This window comes from Salmo trutta, chromosome 35 (genome assembly GCF_901001165.1).
Source record: "Salmo trutta chromosome 35, fSalTru1.1, whole genome shotgun sequence".
Classification (NCBI taxonomy): Eukaryota; Metazoa; Chordata; class Actinopteri; order Salmoniformes; family Salmonidae; genus Salmo; species Salmo trutta.
The window spans coordinates 19,259,407-19,283,315 of record NC_042991.1 but is presented as its reverse complement, the minus strand read 5'-3'; the positions used below and the strand labels follow the sequence as shown (position 1 = coordinate 19,283,315).

Below are 23,909 nucleotides of genomic sequence, written 5' to 3'. Positions count from 1 at the left end.
CGGAAATTACACAACTTCTGGAAAAGTCCAAAGCCACAGGGCATTCTATGGGAGTGAATCACAGTGCCAACATCACCGCTAGGTCATATATAAATACCTAGCAGCGGACAGCCCCACTGCGCTTCATCCACTCTGAAGAGGCAAGATCCACAGGGAGGTGAGTGGTCCTCTGCTGCCTGTGAGAGAAATTGTGTCTCGTGTTTCAGAGTACCAGCCCTGTGCGCAGATAACTTTTGCTGCATATTAAGATAGGGTTATCGTTGGAATGCTTGATTTCTTTTACCATTTCTACGTGGGGATCAAGCTTTTATTGTACCATAGGTTGTTTATTATTATCAACTCTTGACCTTGCAGAAATGTTGCACAGTGATGGGACTGTATTTCCTGATTCTTACTCATGGGGGACCTCTAGTGTCAACACTGCTATTTCTGCCTGGGAATGACCCAGATATGTACTAAGAATATCAAAACACTAAGTTTGCAAGCTTTATTCAACACATTTGCTATAAAGAGTGTACACATTTTGATAATTTAGTTCAACATCTTTTGCTCAGAGGCACAAATTCGCTCTGAGTTATGGAGAGTTGTTATTGAGTTGATATTCTAGCTGCGCAGGGCAAGTTTGAGTGAGATGGACAGAGTAGAGAGTAATCAAGTCTGGATGCTGCAGTTCTCTGACCCCATGTTTTTCCCTATTAGGAGGGTATTAAAATGTGCAAATCCCTTCTAATACAGGACTCAGTCCATCTGCGTGATGGATCAGAATTCTGTGTTCTACTTTCGAGTTCTATAAATAGAGTTCTGTTTTGTCCTGCAAGTGCCTTTGGAGCAATTTATGAGTAGGAAGTTGTTAATAATTGTTATTGACTTGTTTTTCTCCCATTATTATTGTATTTTAGAACAACGTCCATTTTGTAGGGTTTGCAGGCTGACAAAACAATCTGTTCCCGATCCATTTGTTAGAGGCAGCTCTCCTCCCACTCCATGGGAGAAGCTTCAGTAAAGACCCTCTGGAGAGGCCATGCAGCTGTCTCAGTGGTTCTCAGAGAGGAATCTCAAGTGTCTCTGCAGACACCATCTGGAATCAGCAATATTATTAGAATAAAGAATTCAGAGGGACTTCATGGTTCTTACATAACCAAGCTACGTATTTTAGTTTGGCAAAGACTCATCCTCCTTAAGTGTTTTCTTATTCTATATCAGTGGCGCAGTGGTCTAAGGCACTGCAGTCCCTGGATCGAATCCAGGCTGTATCACATCTGGCCATGATTGGGAGTCCCATAGGGCGGCGCACAATTGGCCCAGCGTCGTCCGGGTTTGGCCGGGGTAGGCTGTCATTAAATAAGAATCTGTTCTTAACTGACTTGCCTGGTTAAATAAAGGTTAAATACATTTAAAAAAAATGCTGTTTGGAGTCTGATCATATGTGATGATGCCTCATTTGAGGCATCCTTTATTCAGCCAGACCAGTATAATGTGTAAGTCTACAGTCCTCTGACTGAAAGTGTCAATAATATTTTCCATAATTTTATCCACCCAGACCTGTAAAACAAAAAAGGCTACTAACAGTCATGTGACTGAACATTTCAACATTATGACCTCCTTCAATGGTGACATTTCCATTGAATATCTGGTGCCAAAATTGGAAGGATGTGTAATTTTTTCTCCAAATGAAGACTACTTTTTATGTTTCTCAATGATTCAGTGTTTTCTTGTATATTGCACAGTGAGTGTTAAATACACAAAGGATTATAGGGCTGCCTGGAATATTCACAGAGATTAGTGGAGAAGGATTTGTGTTTGTTTCTGTTCCACTCATACAGGAGGAAAGTACAAATGTTTATCTGTCAGATAAATGTCTCCTAATCCTCACATTGCATCCATGTCTACAGGGCTCTAGGAGTCTAATGTCTATACTTATATTAACAAAATTAGAAAAGTATCAAATGTGACAGGTATATGATGTAATGCAGATTAAACACACTGCATCCTTTGGATAAAATTTGCTAACGTCAGAAAAAGGTTTTAAGTTATGCTGTGCCACACTTAGGGTTGCAAAGGGAAGGTATATTACTGGAAACTACCAGAAATGTGGTATCTTTGAAGTATGTTATGTAATCTATCACAAGACATCTAGTGGCCTTTTGGGTACTTCAGATTTTTACAGGAGTCTAATTATCTCTGGCCCTCTGTGTGACCTTATCACACGTAAAATATATGAAATAATTAAATAAGATGATATTCAAATAAAAAATGTAATGACAAAGCTCTAAAACATTACCATCAACATAGTGAATACCATTGGTTTTTAATATGAGGGTTTCAGCATGAAATATCCTTTAGATTTGTTTTTACACACTTATTTATTTTACTGCTTTGTTGTCAATGTTTTTTAATCAAATTGTGGAAAAAGTCAATAGTTGGAAGAGTTGCAACTATTGACTTGCCATTGTAGGTTAGATTCTTTTTTTCATTAGTCAGTCAATTTTCTCTTGAACCATATGTTGTATCTACTAGAAACTCATGGACAATATGGATACAGATGTAAAAAACGTATACTATATATACATTTGTTTTTAATTATTCAAGTATAAATTACCAAAGTTACGATAGATAGCCATAGATTTTCTCTTAATTACCAAAATTACTGAAGATTCCGGTAACTTTGCAACCCTAGTCACACTATTATCATTGTTAGATGTGCAACATTACCCTCTAGTGGGTATAATCAACAACACCAAGGTCAGACGTGAACTATGAGGTCATTTTGCAGTGCTTTTCATGAGGTGTAATCATTACATCCAAAATACCCTCAGCACCAAGTAGCTTCCATAGACCCCCCCCCCCCCCCCCCATAAATGTATTAGATTTTAGGTTTGCCAGTGATATGGTATCATGTCTGTTTTTCAGGTTTGTATTGCATCAGTCGCTGGATATATGAGAAAAGGTAATGATGAAAGTCTTTGGGTCAATAGTGGGCCTCGCCCTGCTCCTTGTCTCTGCTCAGTGTCTGTTGCCTCCATCCAAGGACGATCTAAGCCGTAAGTCATCTGAGAACTAAATCTTTTTTAAATACCAGTAAATTGTATGATGCGGGATGTTCTGTGAATATTGAGTCCATTGGAGTCACTTTGGAGATTTATTTTTATGCAACGATTCTTATTGGCAGAGATTTCCCTCCTTGGAATGAAGTACCTGGACAAGCAGATAGAAAATGCTATCAGTGGGGTGAAGGAGATGAAGACAGTGATGGAGAGGTCTGGAGAGGACCATGAGAAGTTCCTGAGTGCCCTGGAGAAAACTACACAGCAAAAAGAGGTACAGTGTATTTGAGCATCATACTGTACATGTTGAGCTTAAGTCACTATATGATCAACTTGTACATTTTGTATGCAATTCATCACCTAATACAGGTTCCTAGGTGATTACAGTAGTTCCCAGGCACTGACCCTGTTGCTGTGCTTGTTTATCAGGATGCTCTGAAGGCAGCTCAGGAGATGGAGACAAAGCTGAGTGAGGAGCAGGAAGTGTGTAATGGCACCATGCAGTCTCTGTGGGAGGAGTGCAAGCCCTGCCTGAAGAACACCTGTATCAAGTACTACTCCAGGACCTGCAGCAGTGGCGCTGGACTAGTCGGCCGACAGGTACCGCCTCAACTACACTACTCAACTATCGTCAATCAATCTCCACATTGGTTTGCAATTGTAGCTCAAATATGTTTTGTGAGCAAGACTTACACAGGGACATGCAGTACAGCTGATCAATGTGTTTAAGCTATTGTTATACAATCCTTCCAAATAAAATAGGTTACTGTTGTACTAGCTGCATTCTCCTGTTTTCTCTCAGCTGGAAGAGGTTCTGAACAGGACCTCTCCATTCTCCATCTGGATCAACGGGGAGAACATGGATGTTCTGGAGCGAGAAGACCAGGAGCAGAGCTGGAAGTTCCAGAACCTGGAGGAGCGCTACTCCAACGTGGCCGATGGGGTGGACAGCATCTTCATTGACAGCATGAGGGTGTTTGACCACATGCGCTCCCTCAACCCTCCCATGTTCCCCAGCCCGTACCGCATGCCCAGCATCTGGGGTCAGGGTGAGAGGGCCAATGAGAGAGCAGAGAGGGCAAAGGCGGGCGAGGTGCATTCCCGTGTGGTCAGGTCCCCTCTGAAGGACCCAGACTTCCATGGGTTCCACAACATGTTCGCTCCCATGATGGACATGGCCTGGAATATCTTTGGCTCCATGGGGCCTTTCATGGACGCAGATGCTAACTTTGACATCAACCCCTCAGAGGGTATGCCTCAGTCCTAATTAAACAACTGTTATTAGACCATAATATGATGTGAAGAGTCACATAAAATTACCTTTGGGTCTTTTTTTCCACAGAGGGGAGTGTCAATGAGGATGTTGTTGTGACAAAGCCTTCCGGTATGACCTGCAGAGAGATACGTCGCAATTCTGCTGGCTGCATTAAACTGCGAGGAGAGTGTGAAAAATGTGTAGCGATCAAGGATATTGGTAAAGCCCTTCACATTTGTCTTTTCTCTTTTGCAAAATTCACATAACCCAAGTGCTTCATAACTCAGAGGTCAGAACAGGTCTGAACAAAAGCAAGCAGGATTATCCTTGGCACTGACATCACAGTGAGTAGCATTCATCATGCAACATGCACTGGCTTGTACACCTACATTTTCAAGTCTCTATGATACCATAAAGCCATGCCTTGGCTGAGTCAAGTATAATAAGTTGCTATTACATCACACCAGAAGTTGCTGACATAGGGCTAAAGGGACACCAGCAACCCTGTTGACTATATAGTTGTGTATTACATGAAGTGATGTTCTCTCGTCCAGACTGCTCTGGAAAGAAGCCTCTGACTGGTCCTCTGAAGGAGGAGCTGGAGCAGGCCCTGGCCATGGCTGAGAAGTTCACCCAGGAGTACAACAAGCAACTGAGGAGGTTTGAGGAGCAGATGTCTAACACATCCAGCCTGCTGGACCTGTTCAGCAAGCAGTTTGGCTGGGTGTCTGCCCTGGCCAACAATACCGACACCAAGGATGGAATCTTCAAGATCGAAACAGTGAGACTCCATAGTCTGCATGGGGCTTCTATTACTAAAGTATCTTACATCGTACCAATTTCTTTCTATCATGGTCTTATGAATAGACCTACAGTTGAAGTGGGAAGTTTACATACACCTTAGCCAAATACATTTAAACTCAGTCTTTCACAATTCCTGACATTTAATCCTAGTACAAATTCCCTGTGTTAGGTCAGTTAGGATCACCACTTTTATTTTAAGAATGTGAAATGCCAGAATAATAGTAGAGAGAATGATTTATTTCAGGTTTTATTTCTTTCATCACATTCCCAGTGGGTCAGAAGTTAACATATACTCAATTAGTATTTGGTGGCATTGCCTTTAAATTGTTTAACTTGGGTCAAACGTTTCAGGTAGCCTTCCACAAGCTTCCCACAATAAGTTGGGTGAATTTTGTCCCATTCCTCCTGACAGAGCTGGTGTTACTGAGTCAGGTTTTTAGGCCTCCTTGCTCGCACAAGCTTTTTCAGTTCTGCCCACAAATCTATAGGATTGAGGTCAGGGCTTTGTGATGGCCACTCCAATACCTTGACTTTGTTGTCCTTAAGCCATTTTGCCACAACTTTGGAAGTATGCATAGGGTCATTGTCCATTTGGAAGACCCATAGAGGATGCCATCTATTTTGTGAAGTGCACCAGTCCCTCCTGCAGCAAAGCACCCCTACAACATGATGCTGCCACCCCCGTGCTTCACGGTTGGGATGGTGTTCTTCGGCTTGCAAGCCTCCCCCTTTTCCTCCAAACATAACAATGGTCATTATGGCCAAACAGTTCTATTTCTGTTTCATCAGACCAGAGGACATTTCTCCAAAAAGTACGATCTTTGTTCCCATGTGCAGTTGCAAACCATAGTCGCTTTTTTATGGCGGTTTTGGAGCAGTGGCTTCTTCCTTGCTGACTATGTCTTCCTTTCAGGCTATGTCGATATAGGACTCGTTTTACTGTGGATATAGATACTTTTGTACCCGTTTCCTCCAGTATCTTCACAAGGTCCTTTTACTGTTGTTCTGGGATTGATTTGCACTTTTCGCACCAAAGTACGTTCATCTCTAGAAGACAGAACGCGTCTCCTTCCTGAGCAGTATGACTGCTGCGTGGTCCCAGGGTGTTTATACTTGCGTACTATTGTTTGTACAGATGAACGTGGTACCTTCAGGTGTTTGGAAATTGCTCCCATGGATGAACCAGACTTGTGGAGGTCTGCAATTTATTTTCTGAGGTCTTGGCTGATTACTTTTGATTTTCCCATGATGTCAAGCAAAGAGGCGCTGAGCTTGAAGGTAGGCCTTGAAATACATCCACAGGTATACCTCCAATTGACTCAAATGATGTCAATTAGCCTATCAGAAGCTTCTAAAGCCATGACATCATTTTCTGGAATTTTCCAAGCTGTTTAAAGGTACAGTCAATTTAGTGTATGTAAACTTCTGACCCTGAATTGTGATACAGTGAATGATAAGTGAAATAATCTGTCTGTAAACAATTGTTGGAAAAATTACTTGTGTCATGCACAAAGTAGATGTCCTAACCGACTTGCCACAACTATAGTTTGTTAACAAGAAATTTGTGGAGTGGTTGAAAAATGAGTTTTAATGACTCCAACCTAAGTGTATGTAAACTTCCGACTTCAACTGTATGTTGAAATGTCTTAATCTCCTCCAAGGTCATGTCCAAGGACACGGAGGACCCTGAGAAACCAGGGGACACCACTGTGTCTGTGCAGCTGTTTAACACCCCCGCCATGACCTTCAGTGTGCCTGGAGACATTACCTGGAACGACCCGAAGTTCTCAGAGGTGGTGGCACAGGAGGCCCTTGACCGCTACAAACAGACAACAGTGTGAGTACTGCTCTGTTACCGGACAAATAATATTGTAAATCAAACCAGGCTTTATTTTTTATTGTTCAACTGCACCATGTGACAATGACAAGAAATGTATTTTAACTTACTGTATTCCCTTTCCAGAGTGGTGAAATAGACATCTGAGGGCACCAATGTTCAGGATGATTTCACAAGTCAACTATAAGAGAAGAGAAGTGAAACCTACGTCCTCATTGTTGATATTACAAGTTATTGTATTCCTATATGTTCTATGTAACTAGAGTTCATCCTGCTATAAAGAACCCAACTAGAAATGGTGCACCAAATCCTGTTGTCTTGAGGTGAAAGAAGAATATAAGTACTAATGTTACCCTTTGAGTAAAACTTGCTCACTGCTCCTTGTTTCAAGTGAATTGGAACTTTTTATTTTGTACTTTGTGCTCTTCTGTCTGCATCATTTCCAATCCCCCATATTGTTTTGTAAATATACACACAGTACTAGTCAAGTTAGGACACGCCTACTCATTCCAGGGTTTTTCTTTCTTTTTACTATTTCCTACAATCACTGTAGAATAATAGAAGACATCAAAACTATGAAATAACACATAGGGAATCATGTAGTAACAACAAAAAATGTTCAATCAAAATATATTTTATATTTGAGATTCTTCAAAGTTGTCACCCTTTGCCTTGATGACATTTTCCTCTATTATTTTCCCCTAACCCTACCACCCCTCACCTAACTGGAGTAAACTAATGGACAACACTTAGGCGTCTACTTCCAGCTTATACACACTACATACATTTTGCTTGAGAAATGTTACATCAGGGGAGAAGTCATCTTGTATGTCAGACTGGAATGCATAAATTGATAGTGTTACAAATGTGTGTATTGCTACATTTAAGTTCTTCCTTGAGTCAAATCAGCAATAAAAAAAAGAGACCTGGAAAAAGGCAGTTAAAATATTGTGCAGTTTTTATTTTGTGTAAAAATCACACAGCTGCTAGTTCATTCTGCAGAGATACATCCATGCAGTTAAACATCTATGATCACACAGCCATAATATAAGCAATTAAATAGAATATTTGCTGTTAGTCAGCAATTAATGCAAATGTACATATGAGATCAAAAGGTGTGTATCATATACAATATACCCCTTATACAGTACATCAACCTGAACAGCAGGGAAAAGAAGGCTCAACTTGGTTCAATACAGGGAGAATAGATTACAGTGGAAACCTGAACGCCAGGAGTAAGGCTTTTGAAGACAGGTTAAGAAAACACAAGAAGTTCCAGGAAAACAAAAATAGACAGTTATACAAGGTGTAGGTACCAACACAAATGTCAGACTAGGTAAGACACCATAAACAGGTAGAAATCAAGTGGTTTGTATTTAAGCACTGTCTTCATACTAGATAAGAGCATGAACAACATGCGGGGGGGGGGACAAAAAGAAAAACAGGGGAAAAGTGCAGTCGTTTCATTCTGGTCTCGCTTCCATAGTTGGTTATCATATCTCACAGGGAACCTTGTGTTTGGGGCAGGACTGATTCAATTTATGTACCGTGAGAGGCACAGGCAGCGTCAGCATGAGCAACTACAGAGCCAGGAGCAAAAACAAAAAGGTGGTCTGTCATCTGGGGGTCAATCACTTCACATAGTAACACAGCTCATTTTGTTACAGATTAAATTGCAGAAGACTAGTGGAAGAAGAAAAAAAATTGCATACACACTCATTTCATCATGCCGTTTATGTAACCATTGCGTGCCCAAATAAATCCAAACACACACACACACACACACACACACACACACACACCATACATACAGCACACGGACAGAATAGCCCTCCACGTAGCGGGATGCTGTAATAAACTGGAACATGAATGAATTCCTGTCACATGATCAGTCTAAAGCACTCCAGGATAGAGTCATCTCCTGTAGACTCCTCCCAATGCCTTCACTGGCATGATTATCTGCCCTCGACAGGTCCCAGGAGACCAGGCCCACACACCGCACAGGCAGACCCCAGAGTGCTCCTTTACTGGACACTTGTCATCATGGGGAAGAATGAGGGATGGAACTCGGCCTTCAGTACCCCATGACTCAAGTTCCAGTTCAGTGCCTGTCCGTCTGGCCTCGGGGCCTGTGATATAGTATAAGGGATTGACGTCCACAATAATCTTTGCTAATTCTTTGATAAATAAAAGTGCCAATATTTGTAACATTCCTATCCCAGTCCCTTTGGAAAGACTGTTCTCTGTCTGATGAGGGCGAGTCAGGGTGTGTTGTTGCGGACCGACCGACCAACAGTCAGTCAGTCAGTCGGTCGGTCCGACCGTCGATCCGACCGACCGACCGTCGATCCGACCGACAGTCCAACCGTCCGTCCGACCGACAGACGGTCGGTCAGTCAGTCCATCTGGTTCCCACAGAAGAGACAGCAGAATGCAGAGGGAGTGGGCAGTGGAGATAACATGTGCATCACACAAAAGGCCCCTTCAGGTCTCTCCTATCTTCTCTCATGGACTTGTCCTCCTCACACACACAGGTTACAAATGGGAAAATGGTCTGAGCTGTTCCAGTTGAACCTCCAAAGATATCCTCTCTTCTAGTAAGTCCTATGAATTAAAAACAACAAGATAAACAATCCTCAAATGAGGACTAAAGCTTAACCTTGTTAAAGGCTTGGATTTCGTGAAGATCGTGAAGATAACATTTTCCAAAACAAGCATCAGGTTCATTTTAGTAACAGAATAGCTAGCATGCATGCATGCATGCATGTATTATTGTAATCACTCCTATACCTTTAGCTGTTGCTGTAATTCACTGTTGAGTCTGGCCAAAACTGTGTTGGTTTCCTTGTTTCTTCTGATAGAGGCTTGAATTGCTTTTTTATCCTTACCAACAGACCTGTAAAAAGTATTCAAGAGAGTTTTAAGTTCATTGCTGATGTTAATTACGAAATCTAATGTATAATCAACAACCACAGACCAGTCACTATTCAGATTCCTACCTGGGAATGGATGGCAGTGTAGCTAGAACAGTGGCTATGACGTTAGACTTTGGGGGGAGGGCCTCATCCTGGAGTTCGTCCTCGGATTTCAGTCTCCGGCGGACAGGTTTGGGTGGGGGGGCCATCATGGACCCTTTGGCCTGATAGGAAAAAAAACAAACCCACTGTATAAATCATCTGAACAAATGAGGACATTTAGGCCCCCAGTATTGGCATCATGGTCTCAGTAAGTCCACTACTTACAGAGTTCACAGTAGCTGCAGCTCTCTCTTCCTGGTTGTCAATCTTCACAGTTCTCAAAGGCCCAGCCCCTTCTGTAGACTTCTCTACCTGTGAACGGAGCACACACAGTCTCAGTCTCTTTTCTTATAACAGAGCACGGCTGATAGAAAAGGTCCTGTATTATACTGTATGTCTGACTCACTGGCAGACTCACTGGCAGACTCTCTGGGTGCTTCTCCCCGTCGTCACTGGGCTGATCTGAGGCAGCGAACGCCTGGAACTGACTGAAGTCAGCGAAGTTGGGCTGCTCTGGGATCTGCTGGGGCGAGGTAGTGGAGTGAGCTGCCAGGCCCTCATCCGAGCGATGCCCACTATGAGGACCAGAGGTCTGGGGACAAAGGGGATAGGATAGACAGAGTTCAGACTTAACACTGCATGTTGAAAACTGAACACAACCTTTAACTGGAGATTACATGGTCAATGACTTTGTAGTCTGTGTAGAGTGAATAGAGCGTATGAACAAGAAAATACAAAGTGAAGAGATTTCAGCATTTCAATGTGCATATTTCCTATAAAAAAAGACTACCCAGAGGTGGCAACATCTCTTCTGCTATGAGATTGACTTTCTTCTGTCTATTGGCTTCCTACCTGTGTGGGTAGCGGTCTAGGAGGTATGGCTGGAGGACAGGCCACGACTCCGGATTGCTGTGGCCCTGTGGGGTGAGCGGCAAAGTTTCTGTTCATGTCTAGCGAGGAGGAGCGGGAGTGGGAGGCGTTGGGCCTGGGAGGGGGCGGTGGGGGGGCAGCCGCCACCTTTAGACCTTCAGGAGAGGTCCCAGAATTAGACCTACAACCCAGACAACACAGCTAGTGAGCTTACTGTTCAAAAGCGCTTCAATAGACAAAGCATCTATTATCTCTAGACATTGAGACCAACTTACCTTTGTCTTGTCACAACACTTGTAATTGGGTCTTGATCTGAAGTATATGAATCTGAACTGCTATAACCATCACCTTTAGTAAAGAACATGGGTATTCTATGTTTAACCATTCCTCAAGGAAATGCAATATAATCATGGTCACATGACATTTTCTACAATAGATTTACCTACAAACTGTAATGGTCCTAAGTTCTTTATGATAATGGAACATCCCTTGACATTTACCAGAGTTAGCTGTTACAAACTTCATAGAGGTGGCAAGCTTGGTTTCTTCAGAGAGCTCAGGTGGTTTAGCCATCAGGGGACTGGTAGGATGTGTGTGGTCTGCAGGAATAAGAAAGAAAAACAGAAAAACAGTAAATTCCATTGCTAGTCAATGGAGTCTCAAAAGTGAACACTGCTTTAGAGGACAGAGCTCAGTGTATGTTTAAGCACTCTTATCATATGGGGAAACCATCTTACCACTTCCGGTTCTCTTCAGCTCCATCTCTTGCATATGGATCTTGCTTGGGGTCATGCGGATGGGAACAGGGTGGACAATAGCTGTATCCTGTAAGGACAATGGTTTCTTGTTTGATCATTAGCTCACAATAATAATGCCTTAAGGAATCTATCCATTCCCTTTCTGACTGTAAAGAGAACTCTTTTCATACTGTCAGAACAGTTTATAAGGTTAGAAAAGGCTTATATGCGTGGCAATTATGCAGATTTAAGAAACCAGAAGACATATGGGAAAGATACTTCATACTGCTATAATTGATCAAATAGACCGGACATTGACTTGCCTAGTTAAATAAAGGTGAAAATAAATAAATATATATATTGTAGAACCCACAATGTCATATTTTTAATATGGGACAGAAAGTTGAGTATCCAATAAGCCAAGCAAGCAAAATCGCATTGACACCGCTGTAGTGGCAGATTCAGTAGAATTAAGTACATGCACTCTAAGAGAGAGATCAAGGGGCCAAGGGTAAATATTATCATTAATACAGAAACAGGCAAACTAGTGATTGACTTACAGGGTCAGCTGGTGCAATGTTAGAATCAAATTGGGTCAGAGTTTGTGAGCTGGAGGAGCGTTCACTAAAAGTCTCCCACTGCTAGAGAGACAAGAGCAGAAATACATCAGCACCACAGGCATCTCAATGGATCGTCACACACAGGATGATTCCAGACCCAGTTACAAACCCCACTGCTCTCCCACAGGAGGGGTGATGAACTGCATTTATCATCACATATCATCCATTAGTAATAGTGAGGGGGGATGGATATTGGCTAGAAACTGGTTAGTGATAACAAGCTAAACAGAAATGGAGCAAACTGACTTTGGGACTGATAGAGAATATCAACAATTGCAGCTTTCTGACAAAACATCTACAGCATGTAAATTAAGTAAGTACTAAGTGGTGTTTCTCAGAAATGGATAAGAAAGGTACTGAATCAGGAAAGTCCTGCAAGAGGATAGGTACTTACACCTCACAATGGAAAGGACCTTATCGATCATTTAATTGAGAAGTCATTTACAAAATGCTGGAAAGGCAAAAGTTCAATAATGTCCTTTTCTACAGTGATAACATGGGGTGGTGCTGTGTCCAACCTCGTTGCCCTGGTTGAGATCAGGCCAGGTCTGGTTGAGTGAGGGCATGGGGGACTTGTTTGGGGTCACCTCCACGGGGGAGCCTGAGTAGCCAACGTCAGGGGCCTGGTCTGGAACCTCTAAAACATGGAACATTTATACCATCAGGATGACTGTTCCATTCAATCACGCTTATTTCTTTCCGTGTTTCATAAATCAACTGTCTGCAGCAGATGGTCCCCGGGGCAGATTTTGACAGATTCTGAATATATAGCAGTAGGAGAGTACGAGCTATTACCTGCTGAGTCATCCAAGTCAATAAGCTTTGGCATAAGACTCTCTGGCAGCTTTTCGGGAAGGTCATAGCCATTTTTCCTAGCAACAACCAGATGAAATGCAGCACAGAACTCATCCAGTGTCAACGCACCGTCTTTATCAAAATCCGAAAGCTCCCTGTAATGCAAAGAATTTGAGAATATTTTTCTTTTTTAAACCCACTCATGCATTGCAAACTGCTGGAATCGCTTGTGAATTCACTAACTGGTAGCCAAATTCATTAATTGAAGAGGAGTTACCGAAGGTTATATTTTCCATTCTTTGATATAGCTTCCTAGATTAAAACTGAAGCAGATAGCTCATAATATAATGTCTTCATTACATATGGGGAGCATCTCAACTAAAGCCAATAGCACACCTTCTAATAACTTACCAAATGTGTGACAGTTCAAGAATAGGTAGCTTTGATTTAGTGAAAAACTCTTTTGCGGCAGAACCTGAAATATAGACAAAGGGAAAAAGTCAGTTAGTGATTGGCCAATCATTGTAGTGTAACAGCCAGAGTCCCTGTAATCTTTAAATGGGAACAAGTGTAAAAGGTGGTTCCAAACTAGGGTTGCAAAATGTCCTTACATTCCCTGGTTTGCCCGAAATCCTGGACATTTTTGGAAAGTTACAACCCTATTCCAGACAAAGATCACTCTACTTACCAGGAATGAAACCATTGAGGTCGGGCTGGATGGTCTTGAACTGATTGATGTAATACTGCCTCTGCTCGTCCGTGATTTTCCAGGGGTCGTCATAACCGCTACTGGACTGTCTTTGGATTTCATTGGCTGTAGCAACAGACGCAACCGTTCGTATGGAAGAGTTCTCCTAAAGGCAGCCAAGTGAAACATTTAGAGGAAAATAACAGATTGAAACAATCCTTTGGAAGAGCTGTGATAGTACTAATAGGTAATGAATACACAGACTGTGGGACGATGGGAAATAAACAGAAGAGTATCAGAAGTGGATTTGCAAGTGTTTGTTTTCAAATACCTCAACCCACTTACAATGATTCTTGCTCATTTGGACACAGAACTGTTCCTGATTTATTGCAGTGAAATATGTATTTTTATGAAAGGGAAACTGAAGCCATCAAAAAAGAGCATATAGTGAAGTAGGCTAGACAAGAAGTTAAGATAAAGCTCCATCTCTGCCTTTAAGTGAGAAAGATGACAGGTCCATGGAAGCATTTGCTGCACTACCTGGACTGGTGAGAGTTGCATTGGTGGCATTTTGCTGGAGGAGGGGGGATAAGTATCTTTCAAACTGACCCAGCTTTCCTGAACGAGGGGAGGTGAGTGGGCAGACCACATCCCATCACCTGCCACCACAGGTCCTATGGAGAGAGGATAGTTACACAGCCTCAGACAGTGCTATTAGATTACACAAAGATCATTCTAGCTACAGTAGAGAGCATACTCAAGAACTGTTGAAGGACTGGACTAGAGACACAGTGCGGTGAAGAAGTATTTGCCCCCTTTCTGATTCTCTCTATTTTTGCATATTTTTGATACTGAATGTTATCAGACCTTCAACCAAAACCTAATATTAGATAAAGGGAACCTGAGTTTACCAATAACAAAATGTATATTTGTTTTATTAATTAACAAAGTTCTGCAACACCTAATTCCCTGTGTGAAAAAGTAATTGCCCCCTTACACTCAGGGATATCTGTGGGTTTAAGCACGAAGTGCTCATTTCAAGTCCTGCCACAACATCTCAATTGGGATTAGGTCTGGACTTTGACTAGGCTATTCCAAAACTTAAAATTTGTTGCTTTTTAACCATTTTCATGTTGACTTTTTATTTTATTTATTTAACTAGGCAAGTCAGTTAAGAACAAATTCTTATTTACAATGAAGGCCTACCAAAAGGCCTCCTCCGGGGACAGGGGCTGGGATTAAAAATAAAAATATATAAATATAGGACAAAACACATCACGACAAGAGACAACACAACGCTACATAAAGAGAGACCTAAGACGACAACATAGCAAGACAGCAACACAGAATGGTAGCAACAAAACATGGTACAAACATTATTGGGCACAGACAACAGCAGAAAGGGCAAGAAGGTAGAGGTGTGTTTTGGATTATTGTCTTGCTACATGACCCAGTTGTGCTTCAGCTCACAGACGGATGGCCTGACATTCTCCTGTAGAATTACCTGATAGAAGGAACCATGAATTCTGCTCTATTAAGGCAAGTCGTCCAGGTCCTGAGGCAGCAAAGCATCCCCAAACCATCATACTACCACCACCATGCTTGACCGTTGGTATGAGGTTTTTACTGTGGAATGCAGGGTTTGGTTTTCACCAGACATAAATGGGACCCATCTCTTCCAAAAAGTTGACTCAAGTTTGCCAAAAAGCACCTGGATGATCATCAAGACTCTTGGAAGAATGTTCTACGGACAGATGAGTCAAAAGTATAACTTTTTGGACAACTTTGCTCATGAAAAAAGTATGTACGTTTTGTTATTTATTCACTCAGGTTCCCTTTATCTAATATTATGTGTTGGTTGAAGATCTGATAACATTTAGTATAAAAAAATATGCAAAAGTAGCTACAATTAGAAAAGGGGCAAATACTTTTTCACAGCATTGTATGACATCAACATCACTGTCAGGAAACAAACCAGTTCTGTTTATTGGCTGAACCTCTCATTTATTTAAGACATGCAAAAGTTGCAGGATGGTGAACGTCAATAAGATGCATTATTGGACATCTCCAGCTGAAACATTGCCAGATTGTCATCTTCGCAGAGGATACAGTTTGCAGAGTAGAGTGTGTACCTGATTGTGCTTCTCTGAAAGGTGTCCAGACAGCACCTGCCACCACCACAGGTCTCTCTACGTTCCCCCCGCTGGCCTGCCGTTTGTGTTTTCTCCAGGCATGAGGCGAGGTGGGAGGGGACTGGTGGGGAGATACCACTGGGGATGTGGTGTCGGGCTGCAGACGGGTAAATAACATTAGATAAAACGTATGTCTATCAAAGTTAGATCTGTTTCAGTTAGTTTCTTTAAAAAAAAAGGATATAATACAAATTGTTTTGTATCAAATGCATTTCTCCACCAGAGATCTGATAAGATAAATGTTGATTTCCTTGCTTTTTCCAACATGTAGGCTATATCAAACTTTCACCACTATCAAAATACCAGCTCTTATTGAGCATGATATCTAAACTACTTCTCCAGACGGGAAGAATTATTATGACTGACCTGTGGTTCTACTGTGGGCACACAGGGCTGGATGACCTCGTGGGCAGACACCTTCTTGACCTGCCCTCGGCCCGGGGGTCGTGGAATCACACCCTGGTAAGGCCCCTGGTTCTCCAAGTCGGGGTACATGGCTGTGTGTCTGGCCTCCTGCTCATTTTTGGCCACAACAAAGCGAGGCAGAGGCAAGTCCTTGACTGTGGATGAGAAACATTGTTAGATAACAGCACTACCTCAAATCCCCTCCAGCTAGTTGTCTTGACTATGGGCTTGACTAGTCAGTTGTTGTAGTCTTGCATGGCTTATCACAACAAAAGTGTTGATATTGAAAACCATTATTTAACTGCATTATTAACCAGATCAAGTTAAGTATTACAAGATTGACAACGTATATATATATCAAAGGTGCTTTACAAAGCTTGATGTAGTCATATGACAATTCTAGTTGTTTTTCTTTGTTGAGTTAATGTGTGTGTTTTTATGTCCTTTTGTAGTTTGTCAGGGTAATTGCTTGAGTGTGGGAGTGATTCTTTTGTTAGTTTTTTCTTGGTTTGTTTGCTTTGGTGTGTCCACCACACTGGGGTAGTGGGCTAAAGGGGTGGGGTGTTCTCGGGGAGGTGTGGATGGTAGTCGGGGGGACCATGAACCTTTACCTCCCACTTTCCTATTGAGGTATGAAAAGAAAGACCAAACACAAGACAAAAAAAAAGGTGGTGGGGAAAAAAGACGGGGGGAAAAAAACTGATGTTCATGTTCTGAAGGGCAACTTGGAGTCTTTTACTTCAATCTCACTGGCCCAGCCGCCCGTTTGGGTTGTGCAATTTCCTGTTGACTTAAGTCTCTATTCTTCCCTTGTATCTTAACCCTACAGGGATGCCTTTACTTCCTGCAAACACTCACCAATGCTCTATCTCTGATCCATCCATATATTTGCATCCTGTTGCTTATTAATAGACAGATATGAAACTTGGGTGAGTCGCCCAAGTGATGCACGTATCCTCCATGTTTTGACAGTATATTACGCATTTAAAAACAGCTCATCTCTAGGGAGCAAATTCAGTTCAATACCTAAACATACCTTATTTGTATTTTAGGCCTATGTGTTAGGGCTGTGACGATACCAGTATTGCAATATTTGGTCATTAATGATGTTTGTTTCCAACATTGGGACTGTTTCCCTAAATAAAGTTAAATCTGCTTCGTGTTTTGTTAAATTGCCACGATAATAACGAGTATCGCGATACTGGTATTGTCTCGGCCCTACTATGTGTCCATTGATTCAAATGGGAAATGGGATACCTAGTCAGTTGCACAACTGAATGCATTCAACCGAAATGGGTCTTCCACATTTAACCCAACCCCTCTGAATCAGGGAAGAAGTTGGTAAGTGTAGGCTATCCTTATTCCATCTTTGAAGTTATGCAATCAGCTCTCCTGTTGCAATGTTTGAAGTCAAATAAATGCCATTGTATAGTCATGTGTTCTTTACTACCGTCCCTTCAATATTGGCAGGCTGATTTTAAATATAACCAGACCAAGGCCAACAAAGATTTAAACATTGTCCAGTGCTATACCCTGCCCCATATTTTAGGGGTCCATTTCTAATAGTTGGAGAATTATAGACATGTTTACTCACCAGAATTGAGGCTCTCTACCCTGAGAGGCAGTCCAGACTGGGCTACAGCGATGAGTTTCAGTGCAATGTAAAACTGGCTCCTTCCAAAATGGCCCAGGCGAGTGGCTCCACAGAGCTCTGTTATCTGAGACAACAAAATATTATCAACATCAGTCTGTAGAGTGATATAAACTCATTCTGTTAATGCACTACTGTTTTGTGCCAAATTGTTTATAATGGGGGAGAATGCTGCAGTCTCTCGCAGAGAAAGTACCAAGGACGTTGCTTCCTAACACAGGAAGACAGCTGTTGCTTTGCGTGCTTACTGAGCAATGTGACTTGTGTCTGCACAAAACGGTCTGTAATGTCTAAAAGGAACATGCACTATCTGAATATGGAGAGGTGTACGCCTTTAGCATTGCAGTGCTATAGGGTAAGACCAACGTTGATAAAAAAATGATGCTACCAGCCTAGGCCTAGTGAGTCAGCATCATTTCAATGGGAAATAGGCGGTCAAACTGACAAGACGCAGGAAACATTTCACATCACTGATTTATGGATCATGTATAAAGCCTATTCTTCAGTATACTAAACAACCATAGCAGAAACTATGTCTTGTGTTTCTGCAGGAGGAAGAAATTCTGTCCCAAAAAAATAGCAAGTTAATTATGTACACCAGGACAAATGGCTTAGGAATTAGACTGAGCCGGTCAATAACTGACACTTCGAATGAAAGACAGCCCAGAAATCCTTCAACCGTGACAGAAATGTTGATGTCAGCCCAGAAATTGATAATAGTACGAATATACAAAGAAATAGGCAAGCTGAACAGAACTATGTTCAAGTAACTCAGTCTGTGCTACAATGCACATTCTATTGACTTCACATCTTGGATTTGATAAATCATTCAAATGAGCACTTTGACCTTTGGATAGGTCATTATCAATAAACCACCACAATAAGGTGCAGCACTTTAGATTTGCCTGCTGGGGGGCAAGAAGACCCCCAGCTCAGATAAAACCTTTGACCACTGTGTGCTGTTTTCAAGGGATTGTTAAATAAATGTTAACTACTTGGTTGTAATATCATCACCTCTTGAAGACCATAGAATGACACATTACAGATTATTCCATGCAAAACAATTGCGCACATTTAGCTCGAGCTAAATATGCACTCTTAAGGAAAAGGAGCCTACCGTTAGTCCTTAAGGTCTAAGGAACTTATTTGCAGAGGTAGACTGGCTCTTGCAGCCCAAACAACCAAATTCTCCATCTAAAACATGAATCGATTCTCAATTGCGATACGTGTCTAGAAACATAAAGCCCTTTACTTTCATATCACATCAAAATAACTTCACAAATGGTAAATATTCACTAACCCTATAAAAAAGGTGGGTATCAATCTAACCTTTTCTTTATTATTATTTCTCGCTGATATTAAAAGATACCGTACCGCAAGTGATGCGTATTAATGTTCAGCCCAAGCTTCAGGGCTCTTAACAAAACTCCCCAGTACAGAAGAGGCATTCATCTAATTACTTATGTGTAATGTACTGGAAATGGGAGTCATGATCAGGAGCTAATTTAGCTCTATCAGAGTTATACAACAAGTAACTGCATGTTTATCATGATCAGTAAACATCAATTGATCATGTAATTTCAGATATGTTAGGGTAGTTTCACAATATCTCTCAGAAGGGTTGTATTTGCCGATGTACTGTTAGCTGATAATGTTTACTTGGTAAGCTACCGGTAGAAACTTTGTACACTTGGCTAAACATAGTGGTAAGTAGAGCTAATGTACTTTTTTCTCCAATCAACGTAGGCCAACCTAGCGAAGTTGGCTATCATTATCACATTTTTAACATTGCTTTTAACATTTTTACATTTTAGTAATTTAGCAGACGCTCTTATCCAGAGCGACTTACAGTAGTGAATGCATACATTTCATACTTTTTTTTTTCTGTGCTGGCCCCCTGTGGGAATCGAACCCACAACCCTGGCATTGCAAACACCATGCTCTACCAACTGAGCTACAGGGAAGAGTGTTTAATCACTATTGACAGACATGATAGGCTTCATTGATTGATAGACCATGACAAATTGGCTAGCTTGCTAATAACATGTTTGACTATACATTTAGCTACATACCAAATTGATAGGCTACCCTCACTTATCTGAAAATACATGATCAATGGATGTTTACAGATCATGATTAAGCATGTAGTTACTTGCTGATTAACTCGGATGATAGAGCTAAACATTTGGAATAATCGGAAATGTGTATTTCTATGTTCAAGAGGTGATGATATTAAAGGCGTCACAACAGACATCCTGGTTCGTATCCTGGCTGTATCACAACTGGCCGTGATTGGGAGTCCCATAGGGCGGCACACAATTGGCCAAGTGTCATCTGGGTTTGGCCAGTGTAGGCAGTCATTGTAAATAAGAACTTGTTCTTAACTGACTTGTCTAGTTAAAGGTTTTGTGTGTATATATATATATATACATACACACACACACACACACACACACACAATTGTCGTTAATAGCAAAGGTGGGGGTCGCATTACCCCCCAAGCAGCCAAATCGAACGCTCTGCACAGTATTATGATGTTTTATTGATAACGACCTATATAATCAAGGTGATACAAATAAGATTGTCCGTTTAATATGGACAATATTATTGTAAACTTTGTATCCAGTCCAGCAAGCAACTAAGTATCAATTGCACAAGGAAGGAAGTGGGCTATCGACTGTTAGGTAGCTAATTATTCAAATTGTAAGACTATCAAGCAGAAAGAGAGCTAGAAGAACATTGGAAATAAATATGGTGCTGAAAGAACATGTCTATTGACATCAGTTTGCGCATGTAGATAATGTAATGCTAGCAACTTGCTAACTTCCTCTGGGTAGCATACTTGGCTAGCAGTTAGCCAGTTGCAAAGCCCCTTTTCACTTTGCTAACTAGCTAACGTTAGTAGAAGGTGTCTTGTCACGTTCACCAGTCAACAAGCACGCCACATACAACAAATCTCTATCACACTTCACAGATTGATACATTAGCTAGCTTACCTGCAGGACAACCTCACTGGGTAGCTGGGCCGCCCGGAAAAGATCAAGAACTTTGCCGTTGGAAGCCACTTTCTTGGTGTTGTCCGTATCGCAATAAACGAACAAATCAGAGTAATACTTTTGCTCCACATCAGTTAACGTTAAACTTTCCATTATGGCATCAAAAGTACGCGATCAGCAGACTAATTTTGTTATCCTTGTGATAACAAGGCGAGAGGAGCGACGTTGCTGGTCAGCTTTGCTAGTTTCTCAGCTTAGCTAAATACTACTGTAGTTAGCTAGCTATGGCAAGAAGGGTTTTATTTTTTATTTCACCTTCGTGAATGTCCTCAGAAACCAGCCTAGTAGCAATATTACGTGCCGACTAATTAGAACAATGATTTATTTCGGATAATTATTAATTTATCAATCAATAAAATGTGAGTAAATAATGACTGACGTTGCTACCAACGTTAGCTAAACAAGCTAGCTATAGGATATTAGCAGGTAGCTTAACTAACAACGTTAGCCTGAAGTCAGCAGTGCCAGTAGTCAACTTCCGAGACTGGACGTCGCTATTGAACAGTAAATCAAACGGAATTCGAATTCTTCCGGTTCTATTCCGTTGCCGTATGTTGTTTCAATCAATTTTGAATCCTTCTTAATTATCTTAGAAGTAAAGTTTCAGGGTCTTTTGGCTCTTTCCTCCATCAGCCAGAGCCGCCATTCCTATGCCCCGTGATGTCATCGTACAGACGGTGAGAGTCAGCGCGTGTCTGCATGGCAGGGGGGACTAACCGTGTCCCGGATGAAGGATGTCAACCATAGAAATATAATGAATAGAACGGGTCTCCCCATTCAATTCAATGGCCTTTTGTCATTTGACAAAGTCCGTCCTTCGCCCTCTCTTCCCCGTCCTCTCATCTCCGTAACCCGGAAACCGATAAGTGTTGAGTGGTCAAGGAGTTGTTCCAATTCGTTTGTAGGCAAACGGAAAACGGTCCTCCCCTCCTCGATAGCCTCCTTTTGGTGAGGAAGCAGAAGTTTATCCTTCCTGAGTCCTCTCAGAACAATTTTGAAATCTGCCACACCCCCTTTGAATCAGTTAATGTTTTATCGAAGGAATGCATGCAAACATTTAAAAACGCATGCAAACATGTGTTACTTATCCTTTATTTATAAAATGCCTTGCACAACTAGCTACATTTGTTTTAATCACTTTATACATTTATTTTGGGTTTTCACCCTATAAACTTCATTTGACTGACAATAAGTGTTGGAGAAGGAGTCTCATTTCATACAAGCACATTTTCATCCACTTTCCCCTCTCCTGGCTGCCTCCTTTTCTTAATTGGTTTACTTAATTCCTGCGTCCTCTTCTCCTTTGTCCTCTCTGGTCTCCTTTTGAAAAGGGTCTATGGTAATCGAGGCGAGGCAGCAAGGAGAGAGAAAGTGGGCGAAAAATTAGATTGCATTTGGATTACTGTTACAGTGCTATTTGGATTATTAATTGGATGCGTTTGGACATTTCCTAATTTCTTTCTTTTCACATTGTGTGTATTGTTTTGTATTATTAGGTTTTACTACACTGCTGGATCGAGAAACACAAACATTTCGCTGCACCTGCGATAATGTCTGCAAATCTGTGTACGCTACCTGTAAGGTTCTGCTTTTCTTTTCTTAGTCAACCTTGTGTTCTTTTTATTTGTGTTCTTGAACGTAGCCCTGTTTCTTTGTGTTCTGGAAGGTAGCCCTGTCTTTCATTTTTGTTTATTGATTTCACCTGTGTTTGTTTCTCACCTGGTCTCATCAGCTCTCTATTTAGTTCAGTTCTTTCTGTTTGTATGATTGTGAGGTATTGCTTGTTTTTGACCATTGCCTGTGACCACGATTCTTGCCTTTTGCATCAGACCATGGCCCTCAGTTCACCTCACTTGTATGGAAAGAATTCATGGAATGCCTGAGGGTCATGGTCAGTCTCCCCTTTGGGTACTGTCCTCAAGCTAATGGGCAGGTGGAGTGGGTTAATCAGGAAGTGGGCAGGTTCCTGAGGTATTACTGTCAGGACTGGTGGGGGAGTGGGTGGATTTTCTACCTTGGGCTGAGTACGTGCAGAATTCCCTCCGCCACTACACCACTAACCTCACTCCTTTCCAGTGTGTTTTGGGGAATCAGCCGGCCCTGACACCTTGGCATCCGAGCCAGACTGAGGCCCCTGCGGTGGACGAGTGGTTTCGGAGCGCTGAGGAGACCTGGAACACTGCGCACACTCGTATCCAGCGGGCCGTGTGTTGGCACAAGGAACAGGCCAACCACCACCGCAGTGAGGCGCCTGTTCTCTCTCCAGGCGACTGGGTCTGGCTCTCCACCTGTAACCTGCCCCTCCGCCTGCCCTGCCGGAAGCTGAGTCTTTGGTTTGTGGGGCCGTTTTAAAGTCCTGAGGAGAGTTAATGAGGTAACGTACCATTTGCAACTCCCGGCCGATTACCGCATTAACTCGACTTTTCATGTCTCTCCTCAGGCCAGTGGTGCCTGGTCCCCTCTGAGGCTGGACCCAGTGACGCCCTGCCTCCTCTGGACATCGGGAGGTCCGTCGTACTTGGTCAGTGAAGTCCTGGATTCGAGGCGTCAGGCGGGGAATCTCCAGTACCTCATCGACTGGGAGAGGTACGGCCCAGAGGAGTGGCGACGTGTTCCTGCGGTGGACATCCTGGACGCTTCGCTGACCAGGGATTTTCACCATTGGCACCCTGACTGACCCACACCTTGTCCCTGAGGCCGGTACTCAGGAGGTCTGTCTTGTCTCACTACGCACACCTGGTTCCCCCTGATTAGTGTGTGCCCCCTCCCCATTGTGCTTCTTTATTTATTGTCCATTGGTGTTGCGACCCTTTGCTCTGTATTGTGCACTTGTTATTACGGGTCTCGTTTTTTTTGTGTGTCTTTTGTTTTGGGCTTCGTCCCTGTTTTTCATGACGTACTTTATTTTAAATGGCGAAATAAAACCTCTTATTACGTA

The 23,909-nt window shown here is 42.1% G+C and overlaps 2 protein-coding genes across 5 annotated transcripts; one reads left to right on the top strand and one right to left on the bottom strand.

The window, feature by feature from the left end:
- LOC115174798 (clusterin) lies at positions 1 to 7,886 on the top strand. The gene is made up of 9 exons (XM_029733711.1): positions 1 to 157; positions 2,911 to 3,041; positions 3,170 to 3,318; positions 3,474 to 3,644; positions 3,847 to 4,294; positions 4,387 to 4,518; positions 4,854 to 5,080; positions 6,765 to 6,940; positions 7,067 to 7,886. The coding sequence occupies exons 2-9, from the start codon at positions 2,951 to 2,953 to the stop codon at positions 7,077 to 7,079; spliced, it is 1,407 nt and encodes a 468-aa protein (XP_029589571.1). The 5' UTR covers positions 1 to 157; positions 2,911 to 2,950; the 3' UTR covers positions 7,080 to 7,886.
- Positions 7,883 to 21,934, bottom strand: LOC115174797 (ralBP1-associated Eps domain-containing protein 1). 4 transcript variants are annotated; one of them, XM_029733707.1, is made up of 19 exons: positions 20,912 to 21,933; positions 17,859 to 17,982; positions 16,226 to 16,419; positions 15,800 to 15,956; positions 14,208 to 14,341; positions 13,668 to 13,833; positions 13,391 to 13,454; positions 12,980 to 13,134; positions 12,703 to 12,821; positions 12,125 to 12,205; positions 11,565 to 11,652; positions 11,328 to 11,426; positions 11,103 to 11,175; positions 10,810 to 11,008; positions 10,364 to 10,549; positions 10,183 to 10,269; positions 9,940 to 10,079; positions 9,731 to 9,836; positions 7,883 to 9,544 (listed from the first exon to the last, which is right to left on the bottom strand). In XM_029733707.1, exons 1-19 carry the CDS (start codon positions 21,062 to 21,064, stop codon positions 9,476 to 9,478), a joined length of 2,394 nt encoding a protein of 797 aa, XP_029589567.1. In that variant the 5' UTR covers positions 21,065 to 21,933; the 3' UTR covers positions 7,883 to 9,475. The 4 variants fall into 4 exon arrangements, with proteins under 4 accessions (XP_029589567.1, XP_029589568.1, XP_029589569.1 ...); XM_029733708.1 differs by having other exon boundaries at positions 10,376 to 10,549; XM_029733709.1 differs by having other exon boundaries at positions 14,277 to 14,341; positions 20,912 to 21,932.
- Between the last annotated feature and the right edge of the window lie 1,975 nt (positions 21,935 to 23,909).